Source organism: Nuphar pumila, chromosome 16 (genome assembly GCF_984573655.1).
Source record: "Nuphar pumila chromosome 16, dmNupPumi1.hap1.1, whole genome shotgun sequence".
NCBI classification, from domain to species: domain Eukaryota; kingdom Viridiplantae; phylum Streptophyta; class Magnoliopsida; order Nymphaeales; family Nymphaeaceae; genus Nuphar; species Nuphar pumila.
In genome coordinates, this window is record NC_143264.1 from 16,600,518 (window position 1) to 16,622,035 (window position 21,518).

Consider the following 21,518-nt stretch of genomic DNA (forward strand, 5'->3'; position numbering starts at 1 on the left):
GTTTAAACAGAACTGATTAGAACCTTCTTGAATCACTCACCTTCGTCACAATCTTAAACACTACTCAATAGAGCTATAGGGCAACAATTTCAAAATATCTATGCTTCAAGCACTTTCAAGATGAAAACAATGATTAATCCACTAATATCTTCGAGATTTGTCTATTATAATGGAAATTTGACAGCATTTCATAATTGCAGTCCTTACATAATCTAGCAAAAATCAATAAGGAAAATTATCAGAACCAAAGGGCCTCGTGTCCAGCCATCTTCCCCAAACAGCTTTGCTCATCTCTTCTTCCATAAAAGGCTCCTCCTGAGATCTAGGTTATTGATTTAGTTTATTAAAAGAAAGTTAATAAAATGAACATCCACCTACCACCCCTGCTGAGAACATCCTACTAAAGAAATTATTGGCCCTCTATAAAATTTTCCAGTCTACAGACTGGCCCTCAATGATTGAAGACAAAATATGGTTACACCTCGTTTGCAAAGCCTCTTAAAGCAAGCAAAGCACATTTTTCTTCCCCTCCATCTGTCGAGCCCATCTTCTCTACATTAACCCAATTTACTCCTTGATTGTCCAATTCTCTAGCAACTTAACCAACTCAATCATTTTATTACTTGATTCATCATTAGCATTAATAAATTGATCAAATCTCCCTGAGTGGTTCTATCCTCCCACTGCAATTGCAGATCAGCTAACTCTTCCCCGCGTGTTAGGCCAAGTAGGTCACAACCTCCCCCCCTCCAACCAGCTTCTAATTCTTTTCTTCACAAAAAGCTGCCCATTTGATGACCTATGTAGCTTTAGGAATTGCAACAGGTGGAAAACTTTCTCTACAAAAACAGCATATGTATTGCTCATGGAACAGATAGCCACAACTTCCCCTAGGAAACTTTTTATGGGGCCACACCAAAACCCTAGGGCAGTCATCTTTGTATGGCTGCATTCCAACACAGTCTGACTTATGAAAGAGAGGTTTCCACCTAGACTAGAGATGTTATATGCACAATAATAAAGAAGAATGAACATGGCACCTTTTGTGGACCACACAAAATTCACATGGGTCACCCTCTTGCAATCTGGGACCAGTTCTAGTACCTACAGGTGCATTAGTTTAGTAATTTATGCAACATCGATGTGACTGTAAGCACATATTTATCAATCAGAAGAATAGATGGAAAAAGAAAGAAATTACATATATTGATGAATCTAACTTCACTAAATCCATGGTCAGCCAGCCTGTAATAAATCTTTATGTATTCATTGTGTCTTGCTGTGTGATATGCTTCCCTGGTCCTATAGCCTTCAAAGGCTGTTCCATTTTTTCTTCTTTAACTCCTATAAATTATTCACATTCTGTATTGGTGTTTTATGAGTTCGAAGAAGCTTTAGGTAATCCTTCATTTTGTCAATTGCTTAGTTTTGAAACTATTTTCCCCCATAAATACTTCTCTAAGGTTCATGAGGATAATAAATGAGCTTTCTTGTCTGATTATGGGATTTTGTTACTACGCCATCCTCATCATGTTTGCATATGGAGTTTATGAGCTAAAGAATGAATACAATCTTGAACTAGAGAAGCTTCGGTGTGCTTCATATCCTTCCCGATGAGTTTTGTACTAAAGCAGAACTTTGTGCCATCTGTATTGTCAACAAATTCTTTGGTAAAAATATCTGGTTATACATCTTACACTACAGGCATCTAGTTTCCATCTTACTGCCCTTTTTGTGGTAGACCACTGGTTTGGGTTGCTTAATTCTTTATGGATACATGGCATATTTCTAACTTATGCTGGATACAGTAATGCCATTTTTTGATGATTAAATTAAATTAGCATTAGCATCAACTTCTTGGACTCAAACTAAGGTTAGCTGATACATGTCACAACAGCCATGCCACCTCAGCATCAACAAGGTGGTCCATGTTAAGAAGTGTGAAACTTTATATTACTAGTAGTCATATTGCCCTTGTATATTTCATTATTTATGAAGGGTCCTTTTGTACATGTCGAAATATTGGAAAACAAATCAAATAAAACAAAATATAAAAGTCAAAAAGTCCAGGGGGTTTTCATGTCCAATTCTCATAGTGTATTTAGAAAAGAGAGGTTGTCCATTTATAAGAGTTGTAACAAATTCTTAAGTTGAATGAAGTTTTCTCATTGTGCCTCCCTTCATTCTCTCTCTCTCTTCTACTTCAGTTCTTGCTCTGATATGGTATCAGAGCCATATCAACTGAGAAGAGGAGATTTGTGTCCAGCAGAGTGGGAAGACTCCATTAATCGGCTGAATGAAACCTCGCTTCGTGTCTTGTGTGCATGGAATGCTGACATCAGCATCTGAGGTACCTCTGGTCAGACTTCTCTTGATTGACATAGAAATCTGATAAATCTTGATTTTAGAGGTTTTCAGAATCAAGATAGTGATCATCGGACTTATATTAGATTTTTGGTCATTTTTCAAAGATTTTCTGGATATTGAGTCTCCTAATGACCAGATTTGTTTAATCTAATCATTGTGACTGTTCCCTTGCGACTTACAGTGTACAGTTGCGCTAGAGTCTGATGTAAGCTGCCCGGTTCAGGTGAATCAATACCCCGAAGGGGCAGCCCGTATACTTGAACCGTAATCGCCTTCGGGCAAAATTGTGAATGAATTAAATGGGTTGAGCTTTCTTTTGTTCACCCTCGTTGTGATTGCTTCTTGTGATTGCAATTTCTCTCCCTCTATTCTCTCTTGCTCTCTTGCACTCTGATTACAAGCTTCCGCGACCGGCAAGCGAGCTAACGAGTAGGCTTGCGGCGGTAAGGAAGGACCGTCGCGCCGCGCTGGCCCATTGAAGGAAATAGGCCTGTGACAAGTGGTACCAGAGCCCGTTCTCGTGCTGGGGAAGGGACTCCGGAGTCGGTGTCGACAGACACGCCGACAGGCTGCGATTTGTGAGCAAGACATCGTGGCGCCTTATCAACACTTGCGCAACACCAAGGGCAAGGCAGTTGCCGGAACTGAGGAGATGGGTTCACCTCGGGGCCAAGAAGAGTTGGCTGCAACTGTTAACAAGCTGGTGGAAGATGTAACTTCGCATGATGAAGCGATTTCACGCGCATGTGAATCATTCAATGGATTGAATGATGTGGTGGCGAGCCTGCAAGAGCAGGTGAACTTACTAATGGGGCAGGTCACTTCGTTGACGACTACAGTGACCGATCTTGAGTTGAGGAACCGTACGTTGCAGCGGACGGTGACCCTGAATGGCGGAAATGGTGAGAGACCATCAAAGATTGATGTACCTAGACCCGCAAAATTCAATGGTTCTCGCGACAGCAAGGCCATTGAGAACTTCTTGTTCCAAGTAGAAGACTACTTGGATATCCAGAATGTGACCCTCGAAGATCTGAGGATCAAGGCTGCAGCGGCCTTACTTGATGGTGATGCTATCGCTTGGTGGAGGCGGAAACGCAATGACATGGAGAGGGGTCAATGTGTGATAGACACCTTTGACGACTTCAAAGTAGAGTTGCGCAACTACTTCATGCCAAGAAATGCGCAGAGACAGGCTTACCGGATGGTTCGTGAGCTCAAACATACTGGTTCGTTGCAAGACTATGTCAGAACGTTCCAGAAGCTTATGCTGGAGATATCTAACATGTCAGAAGACGACATGCTCAACTGGTTCATTGTGGGGCTTCAACCATGGGCACAGTCTGAAGTGGAAAGGAGTAACCCCCGTATTTTGGAAGATGCATATGTGGCGGTTGAGCGCTTAGTTGACACTCAGCGCAAGCCTTTCACCCCATCAACCAAAGTTGGGAAGAAGCCTGACCACGGAGGCAAGAAGGATGAGCAGCGCAACGATAAAGGTGAGGTGTCGACACGCCATCAATCCGAAAAGAAACAGAACTACACAAAGCATAACAACAGCAACAAGGGTGCGGTTGTGACATGTTGGTTCTGTGGTAATAGACATATCGCCCGGCAATGCCCAAAGCGCCTTGTAAAGGACGACGGGCAAGCCAATGCTGCACAGGAAGAATGCAGCGATACTGAATGCAGCGACACTGAGACCATGCAACCGAGGATGGGCGTCATGCGATCGATTAATGCAGCCAGAAGTTGTGCAGCTAAAAACATGCAGGTCAGTAAGGAACTCATGTACGCTGAAGTTATTATGAATGGAAAGTCTACTTCAACAATGATAGACTCCGGGGCCACACACAACTTTGTCTCGCGGGAAGAGGCAGAGCGGTTGGGCTTGAAGCATGAGCCAAAGCAGAGGACCATTAAAACGGTAAACTCTGAGGCCAAGCCCATCCTTGGTGAAGCAAGGGATGTGGCTATTCAAGTGGGATGTTGGGTCGGTAAAGCCAACTTCTTTGTGGTGCCCCTGGACGATTTCAAGATGATTTTGGGTATGGAGTTTCTGTGAAGCCAGAATGTTATGATGTTGCCAAAATTCAACACGCTGACGATCATGGAGTCAAACCTGTCCCACACAGTGCAGTGCCTTACGTAGAAAGGCAATTCTTCAGTGTTGTCGGCAATGCAACTAAAGAAGGGTGTCAAGCATGGGGAGCAGACATTCTTAGTGGCAGTGCGCGCAGAAGAAGGGAAGGTGGAAGCAGCAGTGCCACCGACCCTAGCCCCACTGTTGGAGGAGTTTCGAGGGGTGATGCCCCCGGAATTGCCAAAGCGTCTTCCGCCAAGACGCGAGGTCGACCATAAGATTGAGTTGACCCCGGGAGCAAAGCCTCCCGCAATGGTTCCATACCGTATGGGGCCAGCAGAGTTGAAGGAGCTGCGCAGGCAACTAGATGAGATGTTGGACGCAGGCATTGTTCGTCCATCAAAAGCCCCATTTGGTGCCCCGGTCCTTTTCCAGATGAAACATGATGGCTCTAAACGGTTATGTGTGGATTACCGTGCTTTGAACAAGGTCACGGTGAAGAACAAGTACCCATTGCCATTGATAGCGAACTTGTTCGATCAGCTAGGCAGTGCCCGTATCTTTTCCAAGTTAGATCTGCGATCGGGTTACTGGCAGGTGAGGATTGCTGAAGGTGATGAGCCGAAAACAACTTGTGTCACCCGCTATGGTGCTTACGAATTTCTAGTAATGCCATTCAGGTTGACAAATGCTCCAGCCACGTTCACGACTTTAATGAACCAGATCTTCTACCCTTACTTAGACAAGTTTGTGGTAGTCTATCTGGATGATATCGTGATCTACAACAGTAACATGGAGGAACATGTCGGGCACTTGCGAACAGTGTTTCAGGTGCTGAAGAAGAATGACCTCTGTGTTAAGCGAGAGAAGTGTCTCTTCAGGCAGGAGGAGATCAGCTTCCTTGGCCACATTGTGGGGCGTGGTGTGCTGCGTATGGATGGGCAAAAGATAAAGGCCATCCAGGAATGGGTTCCGCCAAGCAAAGTGTCAGAATTGCGGTCATTCATCGGCTTGGCAAATTATCATCGGCGTTTCATCGAAGGTTATTCCCTCATTGTTGCGCCCCTCACAGATTTGTTGAAGAAGAATCGGGTATGGCTCTGGACAGGAGCGTGCCAAGATGCCTTCGAGGGCTTGAAGAAAGCCTTAGTGAGAGAGCCAGTGCTGCGACTGCCTGATCATTCGAGACCCTTCGAAGTCCACACGGATGCCTCAGACTTTGCCATTGGCGAAGTTATTATGCAAGATGGTCATCCGATCGCATATGAGAGTCGCAAGCTGAAGGATGCAGAGAGGCGTTACACAGTGCACGAACGTGAGATGACCGCCATTGTGTATTGCCTCAGGACCTGGCGGCACTACCTTTTGGGTGCCAAGTTCGTCGTCAAGACGGACAATGTGGCCACGAGCTATTTTCAGACGCAAAAGAAGTTAACGCCCAAGCAAGCTCGATGGCAGATGTTTTTGGCTGAGTTCGACTTTGCCTTAGAGTACAAGGTTGGAAAAACCAATGTTGTGGCGGATGCCCTGAGCCGTAGGGCTGAATTAGCTGCTGCGCGCGGAGAGCCTTCTGAAGTGCATTTGGAAGGTGCATTGCTGAGCCGCATCCGCGAGGGTACGCAGCAGGATCCGACCGCACAACACCTTGTTTCTCTAGCGCAGGCAGGGAAGACTCGGCGATTTTGGCTACAGGACGGCCTCCTCGTAACAAAAGGGGGACGCATCTTTGTACCACGGTGGGGAAGCCTTCGTCGAGAGCTACTCAAGGAGTGCCATGATACACTATGGGCCGGCCATCCTGGCCAGGAGCGGACCTTAGCACTCCTTGAGCGCGGCTACTATTGACCGCAGATGAGAGATGATGTTGAGGGGTATGTGCGGACATGCCTCATCTGCCAGCAAGATAAGGGGACAAACCAGAAGGCTGCCGGTCTCCTTGAGCCTCTACCAATTCCAGAACGTCCTTGGGAAAGCATCTCTATGGACTTTATTGTTAGTCTGCCAAAGGTAGAGAGCCTTAGTTCTATTTTGGTCGTGGTGGATCGTTTCTCAAAGTATGCCACCTTCATCTCAGCTTCCAAGGAGTGCCCTGCAGAGAAGACTGCAGAGTTGTTCGTAAAGCGTGTGGTGAAGCACTGGGGCATACCAAAGAGCATTGTGAGCGATCGCGATGCTCGCTTTACGGGCAAGTTCTGGCGTGAAGTATTTCAGCTACTTGGCTCTGATTTGTTGTTTTCAACAAGCTTCCATCCGCAGACAGATGGGCAGACAGAGCGCATCAACGGGATACTGGAGCAGTACCTTAGGCACTTTGTTAGTGCCAATCAGAAAAATTGGGTGAAGCTCCTTGATGTGGCACAGTTTTGTTATAATCTGCAGAATAGCGAATCTTCAGGCCACAGCCCGTTTGAGATAGCCACAGGGCAGCAGCCACTGACCCCGCACACTCTTGCCGCACAAGAAAAGGGAAGGCCATCCTTCGCCTATCAGTTTGTTCGCGACTGGCACGAGCAGAATGAGTTGGCGAAGGCATTCTTACACAAAGCGGCAAAGAGAATGAAGAAGTGGGCGGACAAACACCGTCGGCCCGCAAGGTTCCAAGTTGGGGACCAAGTGTTGGTGAAGCTATATCCTGGTCGCACAGGCATCTTCCGCGGGCGGCACCGCGGACTACTCAGAAAGTATGAGGGACCCTTCACCATCACAAAGAAGGTGGGCAAGCTGGCATACAAGTTGGAGTTGCCCCCAGACTTCAAGGTGCACCCGGTGTTCCACGTGTGCAACCTCAAGCAGTTCCATCCAGATGATGGAGACCCAGAACGCAGTGTGCCACAACGCGCTCCCATCATGCAAAGGGCCCCGGCAGCACAACGGGCCGAGAAGCACCTCAGTCAGATCATTTGCCACAAGGTCAACTACTTGGGGCAAGCGAAGAAATACTTGGTGCAGTGGGAGGAAACAGCAGAACCAACATGGGAGCCTGCATTTCAAATGAACAGCCGCTACCCGGCTGAAGTCAGGGCTTATCACGAAACAGATGGCGCCGAGGACGGCGCATGATTTGAAGGGGGGAGCATGTTCCCTTGCGACTTACAGTGTACAGTTGCGCTAGAGTCTGTTTTGCTTTTGTTGAGTCTGATGTAAGCTGCCCGGTTCAGGTGAATCAATACCCCGAAGGGGCAGCCCGTATACTTGAACTGTAATCGCCTACGGGCAAAATTGTGAATGAATTAAATGCGTTGAGCTTTCTTTTGTTCACCCTCGTTGTGATTGCTTCTTGTGAATGCAATTTCTCTCCCTCTATTCTCTCTTGCTCTCTTGCACTCTGATTACAAGCTTCCGCGACCGGCAAGCGAGCTGACGAGTAGGCTTGCGGCGGTAAGGAAGGACCGTCGCGCCGCGCTGGCCCATGGAAGGAAATAGGCCCGTGACAGTGACTCTGTAAGCTGTTTTTAATTGGTTCAGTTTGATGTATATAGGTTGTTTTTGCATAAGGAATCTGTCAGAAGCTGTTTGGGTGTCAAAATGTTGAATTTTGGTGGTGTATTAGCAAGTTTTCAAGGGTCCATAGAGGGCGGTAACTGGGTTTTTTGGTGTTCAGAGTCTTCAGACCCCTGATTTCGTGGTGTTACTATGGTGTACAGTAACTATTGGCTACAATCTCTGTAGTCTGATTGTTTTCTGCATGATTATCGTCTCTTTGAGTATTTTATCATGGTTCTTTGTGAGAATTGGTGACATTGATTCTTGTATTGGTGGACTACTTATACTTTTAAAGCTTGGTGGAGTTGTTCTTGGCTGGGATTGCTTCTTGTTTAGCACCTATGTCACACGGACTCGGCTAGGGGGCGCCGCACCCGAGTCGACACGCCCCGACACGGGCGCGGCTTCGGACACGGCCCGGACTCTGTCAACGCCGAGTCAGACTCGGTCAATGAGTCGAGGCCAAGTCCATCCTTTTTTTTGACTCGGTCAACGTTGACTGAGTCCAAAAATGTTCATTTTTAGGGTAAAAAACAAAAAAAAATGATCTTTTTATATATATTTTTAAAAATATATATATATATAGCATGAGTCTCAAACATAACCCCAGAAAAAAAAATCTGGGAGACGCTGCCCCCCTGGACCCCCCCTTTCTGCAAGGGCAAAAGTACAATTTGCAAAGTTTATAAAAACACTCATGTTGGTGTCAAACTTTAGAGGACAATATCCACATATATGCACACAGGATATATTATTATTATTATTATTATTATTATTATTATTATTATTATTATTATTATTATTATTATTATATTTTAAAATAAATATATATATATAGCCGAGTCCCCGTGTCCAAAATTTTTAAAATTGCGTTGCACCCGTGTCGCACCTGCACCCATGTGACATAGTTTAGCACATATCTGTATACCTTCATGTTCTGTAGCTACTTTTGTACAGGAACCTATTTTGTAGTTTGGGGGTTGGTGGAAATGGAGAAGGAATTGGACCAACCACCCTATTTGGGCTGAGTAAATGAAGATTGTAATTAAGAGTTTTGGTTATGGAGGATATTTGGATGGATCAAAGAGGAAGCCAAAGGATGATGACGAGGATTATGAAATTGTTTTCTCCAAGTGCGATAAGTAGAATTCAAAAGTGAAGTAATGGATCTTGGGAGCGGTGAAGCAAAATATTGGTCTAAATATAGCGAAGTTTGAATATACTAAACATGTGTGGAACTACTTGAAGCAAGTTTATGAAAAATCTAATTGGGCTCGGAGATAACAATTGGGGCAAGACTTAAAGGCTTTAAGGCAAGGAAATGAATTTATTCAAGCCCTTTTCACCAAGCTGCAGCAGCTATATGATAGTCTCATGACCATGTCACCTAATGTGAAGTGTGCTAAGTGCAAGGGATGTGTTGAGTGTAAGAAGGCTTGAAGCAGAGGCTAAGGACAAGCAGCAAGTGATTGATCTTCTGATAGCACTATGGGAAAAGCTTGATAGTGTTCGCAATGATATTCTTCATCGCCCCCACAGTACTTACTCTTGTGCAGACGCTTGCTGAGTTCAATGCTGAGGAGACCAAGAACAAGTCTCTAGGTAGTCAAGCTATTGAGGAGACAGTGCCTGCTGTGACCAGACAGTCAAGGAGTAGATGAGGAAGCAGATTTGGAAGTCTTTGGACTTCGAATACTAAAACCTTTGCTTTGGCAACCCTTGGTGAAGATATCTGCAATCTGATATTCTGAACCGACGAATCTAGCTTCAAGTTCACCATCTTCAATTTTACTTCTGATGAAGTGATGATCAATTTCTATATGATTGGTCTTTCCATGATAAACAGGATTCAATGAGATTAATGGCACACTGATTGTCACAAAATAAAACCGATCTAGGGATTGGCTCATCTAGTTCATGTAGCAAACTTCTTATCCACATCAACTCTGAGGTTGTTACTACCATGGCCTGATATTCAGCTTATGTGCTTGATCGTGCAATAGCATGTTGTTTACGACTAGACCAAGAAACTAGATTACCTCCAACAAATATACAATATCCTGTAATTGATCATCTCTCATCTGGATCCCCTGCCCAGTTAGCATCTGAATAGGCCATAACTATGAGAAGAACTTTTCTATTATCTCTTTTCTTATAGAACAAACCAATATTGTAAGTATTGTATCATATCATATTGTCCGATATGGTACAATACATATAGTTACTTTTAGGTTTCGCATTATGATACACACTCATATCACGATATGAGTGTGTATTATATTCGTATCGAATGTATCGTACGATACACTCCTGTATTGTGTTGTATTGTATGATACAGGGTGTATCGTACGATACACCTTTGGCGCACTTTAAAAAAGCCGAAAGTTACTTTTTCATTTGGTTTTAAATACCTTTTGAGGGTCGACTTTTTCATTTGTCTAGAGGCCATTAGAAGTGCATTTCCACTGTTTTTTCACCAAAAAAAGTGGGTTAAGGTAAAAAAAAATGCATTTCCACCATTTTTTACTCAAAAAAATAGGTTAAAATAAAAATTATTTATTATGAGTAAAATTACAAAGTTATTCTCCAAAAAAAATTGCCTCGGGGGGCGTTGCCCCCCTACAACACCTCGACAACTTACCGCGAAGTTGGATCAACGAAAATCAAAGATTGATATCAAGGTAGAAATCAAGCTCCACACTCCAACAAAGATAGCATAAGATGATCCGACATGACAATGGGGCACTCAAGTAATGAGTGAAAAGCGATTGAAAAGCGAGTGCAACTATTGCCATAATATTTTTGTTTATGTAATATAAAAGTATAAGTATTGTAGCATGTTCGTACTTGTAATATATTAAATATTTTGCATTGTTTTTGTGAGATAGTTGATGTTTGATGATATCTTATGCAGCTCATAGAGATATAAATGCTTCATATGTAATTTTATTATTGTATTTTATGCAATTCATCATTGTTTCATGCGATATGATTTTTTAAAAAATTTTGCTAATCTTTTCTTATTTTTCTTTTTTTAAATTTTTTTTGAAATTTGTTTATTAACAAATTACGATATTTTAAGCTACAATACGATCTTAATTTTAGCCTGACCGATAGAGTAACGATACGATACTTACAACCTTGGAACAAACCATCCACCAAGGTATCTTTTAAATATCTAGGAATTTGCTTCATTGCTACCATATGGGTAGTTATGGGTTGATGCATGAATTGAGATACTTGATCACTGCATGAACAACATCTAGTATTGTAAAGGTAAGCTATTGTAACATGCCAACAATACTCTCCTATTCAATAGGATCATGATCCAGCTCTCCATCATTGACACACAACTGTTGGTGTACTAGGATAGGAATCAAACATACCTATTTTGTGTAAGTGATCTAGAGTGTACTTATGTTGAGTTAAGACCATAGCATATTTTCTTTTATCAAACTCAACTCCCGAGAAGTATTTCAACCAACCAAGATCCTTCATTTTAAAGTGTTTATTCACTATTTCTTGAATATGTTTATCGGAGCTCCCTGTAACAATAATGCCATCCATGTATATTAGCAAAACAGTCATATATCTCTTACCTTTGTAGATAAACAAAGAGTGATCAAGTGAAGGTCTACAAAAGCCATGTCTTTGTATTTTCAAAGAAAAACTCTTGAACTATGAACAAGAGGTTTCCTTTAGGCCATATATAACCCTTTTAAGATTGCACATGTATTCAACTAGATCATTTTCAGTGTATTCATATGGTTGTTTCATATAAACCTCTTCTTTCAAGTCTCCGTGTAAGAAGACATTCTTAACATCAAGTTGGTTTAGCTTTCAGCCATAATCTACTACTAGAGACAAGATGATATGTATTGTCCACATTTTAACCATAGTGTTGAATGTTTTATCATAATCCATGCCATATTTTTGTGATAAACCCTTTTGCAACAAGTCGAGTCTTATACATTTCAATAGTCCCATCTAGTTTATATTTAAATCTTATAAACCCACTTAGACCGTATCACATTCTTATCTAGAAGCCTTTTAACTTCCCATGTTTGAAATTCATGCAACGCTTTCATTTCATCGTTCATGGCTTCAACCCATTTCTTATTTCGGATAGCTTGAGAATAAGAAAAGAAGTGAGTTCTTGTTTGCACTAAATTTTTCATAACTTACCCATCTGTCAACAAGATGTCTAACCTTGTTTGATCTTCTGAACTTTGGTTGTGTTATGATTTCATCACACAGGCTGATGGTGTCTTCATGATTGCCCACATTTCCTGATTCTTGTCCCGCTTCATTATTAACTGCCCTTTGTGCCCCAACTTCAAAACTAGTTGTCCTTGTGTTTCTTCTGGTATATACATGTCCCTTATATCTCTCATCCATAGCTTCATTGTCTTTAGAGAAGGTAAGAACTTCCCTTTCTTGCATGTGGATTTTTAGAACTTCTCCTTGTGATATAGAACTTTCATTGGATCATGAAAACAATTCTTCACTTAACCATGGCTGGTAATATTCAATGCTCCCCTCATTTGTTTTCTGAACGTGTTTTGTAATGGAATCATACTCAAAGGAACTTTAGTCAAATACTACATTTCTAAAAATGTGAATACATCTATTCTTGATATCATAACACCTGAATCCTTTATAACTATCAGCATAGCCGACAAATTTACAAACATGAGTTTTGGGTTAAAATTTATTTCTCTGGGATTTATTGATATGAACATGGCAAATACACCTATCAGCTCATAAAGAATCATAATCAGGCTACTTCCCAAATAATGCATAGTAGGGAGACTTGTAATTTAGAATCGTTATAGGCAACACATATACAATGTGTAATAACTAAATGAAAAGCCTATGTCCAAAGATATAAAGGAGTTTTTCGGCAATAACATTGCTAGGGCATTTTCAACAATACGATGATGTTTTCTCTCAACAAACCCATTTTGTTGAGTGTAAGGACAAGATATTCTTCTATTGATTCAATTATTTTCAAGATAAGTAATGAATTCCTTCGAAGAGTACTCGCCTCCATCACACTAGAAATCCATAATAGACATAGAAAATTGATTTTTAACCAACACATGGAATTTCATGAATATATTAAATACTTCATGTTTATGTTTCACAAAATATATCCACGTATAACAAGAAAAGTTATCAATAAAAGAAACATAATAACGATTACCAAAAGAAGAAGCACCAGGTGTTGGTCTCCATAAAGTAGAAGCTCGACTTCAAAACTAGTCTAGCCCAGAGTTGCTATGGTTTGTTTGTTCAATTGTTCATTTATTCTTAATTTTTTTAGCAGGTTATTTAATATAATTGTTTTACTTCGACGACATGTGTTTTGTTTATTGATTATTGTTGATTGATTTTATATTGTATACATGTTTGTTATTAATTTTAGCAGTTTGTTTACATATTTTTGTGTATTTTTAAATTTTTTTTAATTGAGGTACCGATTAGTTCTCCTAGTCCCCAGCAAATCTGTTTAGGAGCTCACCGCCTACTGCCTTTGACAACTAAAGCAGTATGTTGGTAGTAGAATTGTGACATGTAGATTGCAAAGCACATAAATTACAGAATTTAAGTAGCTCTCATCTTAGAATGAAAAAATAAACAAGAAAATCCTTTTAAAAACATAATATTAATATTTATTATGAGAAAAGTGGTAGGGCCACAAATTGTAACCAAACATAACCACACCTTAAAAATTCAAAGGCCAGAAATCAAATTTAATTTTTAATAGCATAAAGATGCACTTTGACATCTATATGAAGTTTATAACAGCACCACTAGCATGTCTACCGCTGCCGCAGTCTTTAATCTAGCAAATTGGACTCCAGATGGGCTTTCTGATCAAAGATTTGACCTGTTAAGTGTCTTAGCTTAAGCTACATCAGATATAGTCTGGAAGTGGGAGGGCTTTTGGGGGCTATGAGTATGGTAGACTTAATTTCGATACACTGCTGGTACAAAATGCAAATATTACCAAGAGGCTAGAGTTGCATGAGATCGTGAATGCCTGGTAGACTCTGATATACTTAGTTGGGATCACCTTTTTTACTTAAACTATTGAAGTGGACATAGAGTAGATTTCTTCGCTAAGTACTATCCATTTTCATGCTCTCACTCTCTTGTCATCACTCTCCCAATAATCTGTATGGACATGTTTAGAGTTCAAGAGAAGTATGAAAGTGGTTGCCTGTGTTGTACATATATAACCAATAAATGGACAAGCATTACTGTATTTCTTTTATATAAACAACTGTATATTGGGGTATTTCCATGTATGAACAACGTATTGACTCATATTCTATTGAACAATAATGAGGTATGAATCTACAAGATTTCTCCTCCAGAAACCTTCATAATTATGCTTTCCTGCTGAACTATGGATGTAAACAGGTCAGATTCGGTTCAGATGTGTTTCATACCAAATCCGCTTAATCGGGTTTCGTTCAATCAGATTCAAACTCCGACATAAATTTTCTCAAACAGAATCTGAGCCCGATTAAAAAAATAAATACTGAAAGCGATTTGAAATCCCATTCCAACCAAATTCAAGCACAACACCTCCCTGCATTTGTAACATTTTCCAATATGAGAAACCATGCACAAGGCCTTTCAGAGTGCTGCTGTGCATTTATTGCAGCTACACAGTAGACACGTAAGCATAAGTTATTAGCATTCTCAAAATGCACAGGAACAGAGAAGAAGAAAAAGCAGAAGGAAAGATTAAAAACAAAAAGAAAAGAAAAAAGAAGAAAGGGGAAAAAATAAAAAAAGAAGAAAGAAAGGAGAAGATGGGAAGAAAACTGAGGAAGAAGAAGAATGAAAGCCACGAAAGATGAAAAAGGAAAAACTGAAAGAAGAAGGAACAGAGAAGAAGAAAAAGAAAAAAAAGGAAGAAGAAAGATGACAGAAACAGAGAAGAAAAATAAGAAAGAAAGATTAAATACGAAAAGAAAAGAAAAAAGGGGGAAAAAGAAAATAATAAAAAGAAAGAAATAAAGAAGAGATGGAAAAAATTGAGGAAGAAGAAGAATGAAATAAAGAAAAGAAGTTTTCTCTCAAAAAAAATAAAGAAAAGAAGAACAGAGGGCATGAAAGAAGAAGAATGAACAGAGAAGAAGAAAAGGAAGAATAGGAAAAAAAAAAGGAAGAAGAAAGATTGATGACAGAAACAGAGAAGAAGAAAAAGAAGAAAGAAAGATTAAAAACAAAAAGAAGAAGGGGAAAAAAGAAAAGAATAAGAAAGAATGAAAGAAAGAGAAGGAAAAAAACTGAAGGAGAAGAATGAAATAAAGAAAAGAAGTTTTCTCTCAAAAAAAAGAAATAAAGAAAAGAAGAAGGAACACAGAAGAAGAAGAGAAAAAACTGAAAGAAGGAAAAAATGAAAGAGAAGAAGAAGGTGGAGAGAGAATACCATGTGAAGTGCCGGAAGGTTGCTGGAAGGTTGCCGCCAAGTCGCCGGAAGGTTGTCACTGGTTGAAGGAGGTGGAGGAGGAAAAAGGGGAAGATGGGTTTGACCTACTCAATTGGAACCCCATTCCATTTCACATCTTTTTTGTGTTTTTCTCTTTTTTTCTGAGTAATGACTTAAAAAGGTTAAATGGGGCCTTTGACCACATGAGTATGAGGCGTGCACCTCATGTTAGAGGCACGCCTCAACCCCTATTGCGCTTTCTATGTGCGCCTTGAGGCATACATGCCTGTGCTTTGCTTTGAGGCACACTTTTTACGCCTTGAAGCGAGCTTTTTACAACACTGCTTTGTGGCCTCATTTACAATTATCATTTCAAATTTAAGGGTTTTTTTTCATAGTCTCTTTGACTGGATGACATCTCAGCAACAGCTTCATTAAAGACTAAGCTTTTAATATGTTTTATTTCTTAAAAAAGAATATGAAAAAAGAAAAAAACATTCATACAAGGGCCCAAAACCACAAAATGGATGGTATCCACTCTTAACCCACACTATAAGCTATATAGTAAAAAGTGCTAGGTGTTGACTAGGTACCAAGACCCCAAAAGCCTAATTGATGCCTAGTCGGCTAGGCCACCGAGCATACTTTTTGAAATATGTAAAAAACAAAACATACAAAATAAAAGGAGGAGAGAGAGAGAGAGGTAGGGATGGGTGTAGAAGTTAAATTCCCCATCTTCTTAATTACAAGAGATCTTAAAAAGAAAAAGAAATGTATTGATCATAGTCAACATCATAAACTAGGTCATCTAGGAAGGACTAATGCTGAGTAAAATCCAATCAATTACGAGCCCATGGCTAGCTCAACTAGGCAATTACTCAATTGAGTTTTGACTATAACTGTGTGACAGAGAGAAAGAGAGATCAATAAGCATAAATCACAAGTCTATCACATCATATTAAAAGGGGTCTAGATGGATTTCATTTTCCAAAAGAAAAAGTCCTCTAATAAACACAAACAAGAGACATAAGCTAAGCTAACATTGTTACCTACTTTCTGAAAAGGTTGAGAAGAACAAAAGAAAAGCTTTAGACACAAATATCATCCAGATCTGGTCTTATCTGACCTAACAGGCCTCCAAGATGCAGTTGTTCAAGGTTTCTACATGTTTTGCCAAACTCGAATGAGAATGGCCAAAGCTTGACCTACTCTTAGGAAGAACCAACTTACCACATTGATCACATGCACTAGTACTTTTAAAGATGTCACCAAAAAGTAGCTCTTAAGGCATTTCTATTCATGTAGATGTGTTGGTGCTTGGGTATGTTTATGTGGATAACATGCCACAACAATCCCAAGATCAAAAGATTTTTGTAATGCAAATTCAACGTAGCTTAGGTTTTTCCCATTATAATTATTGCTAAAGATACATAGAGAAAAACACTGTGTTTCAATTTTCACCTAAAACAACATAAAGATCTGGGAAAAGTATCAAACTGACAAAACTTCAAAACAAAATATATAAATATATACCAAGAAACGCCAATGAACCATACCATAAAAGTTCACCACCATTATCGCAAATTGCACAAACAGAGTCAAACAAGTCTGGTTCTTCCTCTGAATCATCTGAATCACCATCTGCCTCTCCTAAGTCCTCATCTGCATCCTTGTTGTCATCGACTATAAATTTAGACTTCATAGGACCAGAGCTAGTCAGAACATCCTACAAACAGAAACCCCATGAAATGAAGAGTTTTGTGTCATGTACTGAAAAAAACATATCAACAATTGGAAGGAACTCAAATAAGGAAGTGCTACCAACCTCACTTGATGAATTCCTCTTCTTAGGAGTATCCTCAACAAGTAGTTGTGCCACCTATTTATGAAAAAAAAATGTCAAAAAAGAGAAAAAGCTGATTAGATTATTGCTCGCTCTTTGGTCCAAGGGGTGCTGGGCTTGCAAACGTTATGGTTTTGAAACAATAAGGCCAAAACTCTATCAAATGTCACCAAAAACTATTACCTACATGTGGCAAATGCAGTTCCGGAGTAACCACTTATAAAACATAAATCTGATTATTTGCAAAACTATGGGAAACATCATCTGAGGAAACGTGTTCGCCCCTTAGATATGAAACATGCTTCCTTTAATAAGAAAGAGCTGAGATGCAATTGACTTTCAGAATTTCTATTTACTCATTTTCGCCAAATCTTAAACTTTTTACATTTCCTAATGTTAAAAAGTATGTAATATGCAAAATGCAAGGGAGGGTTTTGATTTCATAACCTAAAACTAACCACCCCACTTTTACTTTATCCCTTGAATCAGTCCCTTATAAAACGTAAATCTTTATTATGAACAGTGTTGTGAGAGGCGTACGCCTCAGAGGCGAGGCGCACGCTCAAGGTACTGAGGCGCACGCTCAATACCTGAAGCATAAGGTTAGTTCAGAGTGTGGCTTAATGAAGGTTTTTTTTTGTAGTTGGGTCACGTGCAACGTTGTGCAATCAAAGGCTTATTTGATCATTATGCCCCTGAGAAATAGGAAAATGTCGTTGTCATCCATCCTGAGTACAGGTGAGAGGATGGTGTGGTGTTAAAAAGGAGAGGTTTGTGGTTTGAGAACCTGTCGATCGTCCATCTTAGAGTTGGTAAGATGGACGGTTAGGGTGCACTCGCTCATGCATTGTGGGGGTGTTGGGGGTCGGCTATCCTAGAGCTTGGAGGGAGGTGGGTTCTTGGTGGGCTCTGATGGATCGAGCCTAGTTTCTGCTCAGCTCAGCCTGTTTGCTTGTAAATTTAGCCTAACCTATCGATTCTGACGTCACCTCCCTGTCCAACCACGATCAGTTAATGGCGGATGCAGAGATCGGTGATGAATCTGATGATGGCAAGATTCGATATGGACTCGAGTTCGGTCTTGATGCAAACGGATCCGGTTAGATAAACGGTTCGGCTTCATATGCTCAAAATTTAAAACATTACTTTAATATTTAATATGATTTTAATGCCTTTTAATAGTGTTTCACTAAAAATGTAAGTTTATCTATCAAATATCAAAAATAAGTTTTATTAATTAAAAATGAAAAATCAGTGTCCTCTTACAGCTTACCTTGCCTTTCTTTAAACATCTTTATTTTATTTTCTTATGATTTTGGACTAAAATAACTAAAAGCAAATTAGTGGTTCTTATTTAAAATTTTCATTATTTTATTAATATTATATATTTTATTATTTTGATCATGAAGCTTACGCTTCAACGCCTCGAGGCTTACCCCTCGTTTCGCCTCATCGCATTTAACAACCTTGATTATGAACGAAAACTTTATTTATGATACTTATTCATAGAAGTAGATTGCTAAGCATTTTATTTGTGTGAAGCATAATCAACTTGTATGAATTCTCAGATTGTTGCAGTATTTATTCATATATTTTATGAAAATGTTCATTAATTAATTCATATTAGTCATCATAATAGTGGTAACAAGTTCAAATAAATGTATAACCTTATGTACAAGTTTGAATAAATGTATAACCTTATGTGCATATTACTATCACATCTGTACTTGTGTTATCTGCAAAAATCTGTATTATCATATATTGAGCTAGAGATTACAGTCTTCAAACAATAAAAAGACTGCAAGTCTGCAAATTAATGCATTACACAATTAGTTCTGAATTTTTTAAATTTGAATTTTAAAGTGAAAAACATTTACTCTTCCTACATATTTCCGATATGTTTCCTAATTTGTTTCGATTTTGTTTTCTGATTCATTTCTTGCTTCCCATTTAACATGAGCCTGAAAAAACCTTGTTGCCAATTTTTTATTACCCAAGACATTTCTGTTTCCATTTCCCTTCCTGGAAACCCTCCCTGACCCATGTCTAATGATGAAACTCTCAAAAGTGGAGTGGAGATTATTCAAACCAATGATAAGCTTCTTTGTCCAACCAGATCTAACCACTTCAGCCGTGCATGCTGGCTGAAAATTATTGCCCTATTTTGGAGTGGTTTCAAGCAAAACGAAGAGAGCATAAGAGTTATCTAAATTCTCCATGAGGTTACAAGAAATTGGAAGAAATTTTGGAAGCTACAGTCATGTAGAAAGCATGTGTAACTTAATGGTATATGACCTAAGTAAATCTAGTCTACATCCTTATATCAGCACCTTCAAGCGGAATTTTGTCAGACCAACCTTAGCGTTAGCAAGCACATCATGTCTTTTGACCACCTCACAAATCAGCGATCGATGTTCCCGCAAATCATCATCAGATGGCTCAGGCTCATACATACTGCCAAATACATAAACCCATTAAGAACTTCTCATCCGACATAAAAAAAAGGCAAAGGTTACTAAATAAGTCATCAAAATAAGGCGGTGAGAGGTGCAACAGGAGTAATACTTCAAAAAGGTAAGTTCTGTGAAAAAGGCAAACAAACACATTATTAAAAAAAATGCATTTCTAGGGCCAAGGAACTATGGCACACCTGAATGTCTTCCGTAAATGTTCCCACAGATCTTTTTCTGAAGCGTTTGGGTTTGTATAAACAAAATGAAGTGCCTGCGCCATGATCATTGCTGACCTTATCATTTCCTCGTAGCTTGGCCTTGGCTTGGATAGCTCTATCCTGAGCAACCATGGAAACCAAATAAATCAAAGCGTTCAATACTTCTAACAATTGGGGAAACAATAAGGAAATTAAGCCAAAAAGATCCGAAAGCGCATGAGGAAAGCAATATGGTCTGCATGCATCACTACTGGACAAGGCAAGGGAATCATACCACTTCCCATCTTTGGTTAGAACGGACATGGTAGGCTTCTTCTCCGATAGCTCCAGTTTCCAGGCGACGACAGGCTTGTACACCTTCTGTTGCCCGCTGTCGGCAATCCCGTGCAAGACGACCTTCTCGTCCCCGTCGCCGGTCTTCGGCACATCGCTCCATTGCAGAGGCAACACCGCAAAGGAGATGGGATCCTCGTTCTCGTCCACGAAGTAGTACTTGGACACCTGGTCCGGCACAAACTCTTCGTCCTCGTCCGATGACACCATTACCTATCTACGAGGGCAGAATCAAATTAAGAGAACAAAAGGGGCATCCGTCAAAGGCGGTACCCAAGATTGTAGAAAATGGGGGGGGGGGCGGGAATGAGGAAAACGAAAGGGCAGGTATTTTAATGAAAACATTTTAGGGTTTCATCTCGATCGTCAAAGATAGAAAGAAAGAGCGTTCGAATTGTTTTTACCCTGAAAAAAGAAGCAAGCGTGACCGAGGAGTTTCTTCCTCTTCTTTCTTCTTGTACAGAGGAACAGCGTATCAGCTCGCCCTTCTTCTTCTTCTTTGGGGCTATTAGAAACTGGTAGAGAGACGCAGAAGAATCACCGAGTTTTCTTGTCTATATTTATCGTCTGCGGGTTCTCTAGTGTCAACGGGTCGGGTTTTGTTCGGACCCGGGTGGAACCAGATTTAGACTTGGTTTTCGGGTATGGTATTAGGTCTGAACCTGGGTCTAATCGGGTTTACTATAAGAAAAATCATACCCAGACCCAATAAAAACTACATGAACCAGACCCGAATCATACTCAAGAAAACTATATTTTTCATTTTTTTTTTTACATTGATTTCATTTTTTTTACATTGAAAATTTGCAGGTCTTAATCGGAACTCGGGTAGGTCTGGGTCTTGTATAAAATTTTAAAAACTATACCCAGTCCACGTATTAATTGGACCTTTTAGTCTGTGTCTTAATCAGGTCTTATTATTTATCACCACACCCGGACTCTATAGTCTATAGCTTTTGGTTCGGGTCGAGTCCGGGTAAACCCAACCCGTTGGCGGTGAGTATTTTAATTGATGCCGGTAGCGATTTTTCGCGGGTATTTTGCAAAGAGACTTGTCAACAAAACTGCCTCTTCCCACATACAAGTTGGTTTTTGAGAATCCATGGAAGATGTAAAGGTTTCAATGTATCGGATTTGATTGTATCGATTATCCGACTCCAATATATTGTTTTGAGAGTGGATATATTAAAATAAAATATGATCTTACATTAAAGTTTGAGTTTATCTCACACGGTCATGCTAGATTTGTATCGGGGATCTAAAACACTCATCGGCTTGCATTATTCAC

The 21,518-nt window shown here is 40.1% G+C and overlaps 1 protein-coding gene across 3 annotated transcripts in view; it reads right to left on the bottom strand.

Moving 5' to 3' along the window:
* LOC149813027 (protein ENHANCED DOWNY MILDEW 2-like) overlaps window positions 1-20,765 on the bottom strand; it is a 49,005-nt gene extending 28,240 nt beyond the window's left edge. For 2 of the 3 annotated variants that reach the window (XM_089992371.1, XM_089992370.1), the window contains exons 1-6: window positions 20,635-20,765; window positions 20,172-20,447; window positions 19,877-20,017; window positions 19,584-19,680; window positions 17,209-17,262; window positions 16,940-17,109 (exon numbers count right to left, since the gene is read on the bottom strand). In XM_089992371.1, the coding sequence (XP_089848497.1) occupies window positions 16,940-17,109; window positions 17,209-17,262; window positions 19,584-19,680; window positions 19,877-20,017; window positions 20,172-20,440 (731 nt within the window). In that variant the 5' untranslated portion in view covers window positions 20,441-20,447; window positions 20,635-20,765. The remainder of the gene's footprint in view (window positions 1-16,939; window positions 17,110-17,208; window positions 17,263-19,583; window positions 19,681-19,876; window positions 20,018-20,171; window positions 20,448-20,634) is intronic. The other variant, XM_089992372.1, reaches the window with a different exon arrangement.
* Window positions 20,766-21,518: the final 753 nt, after the last annotated feature.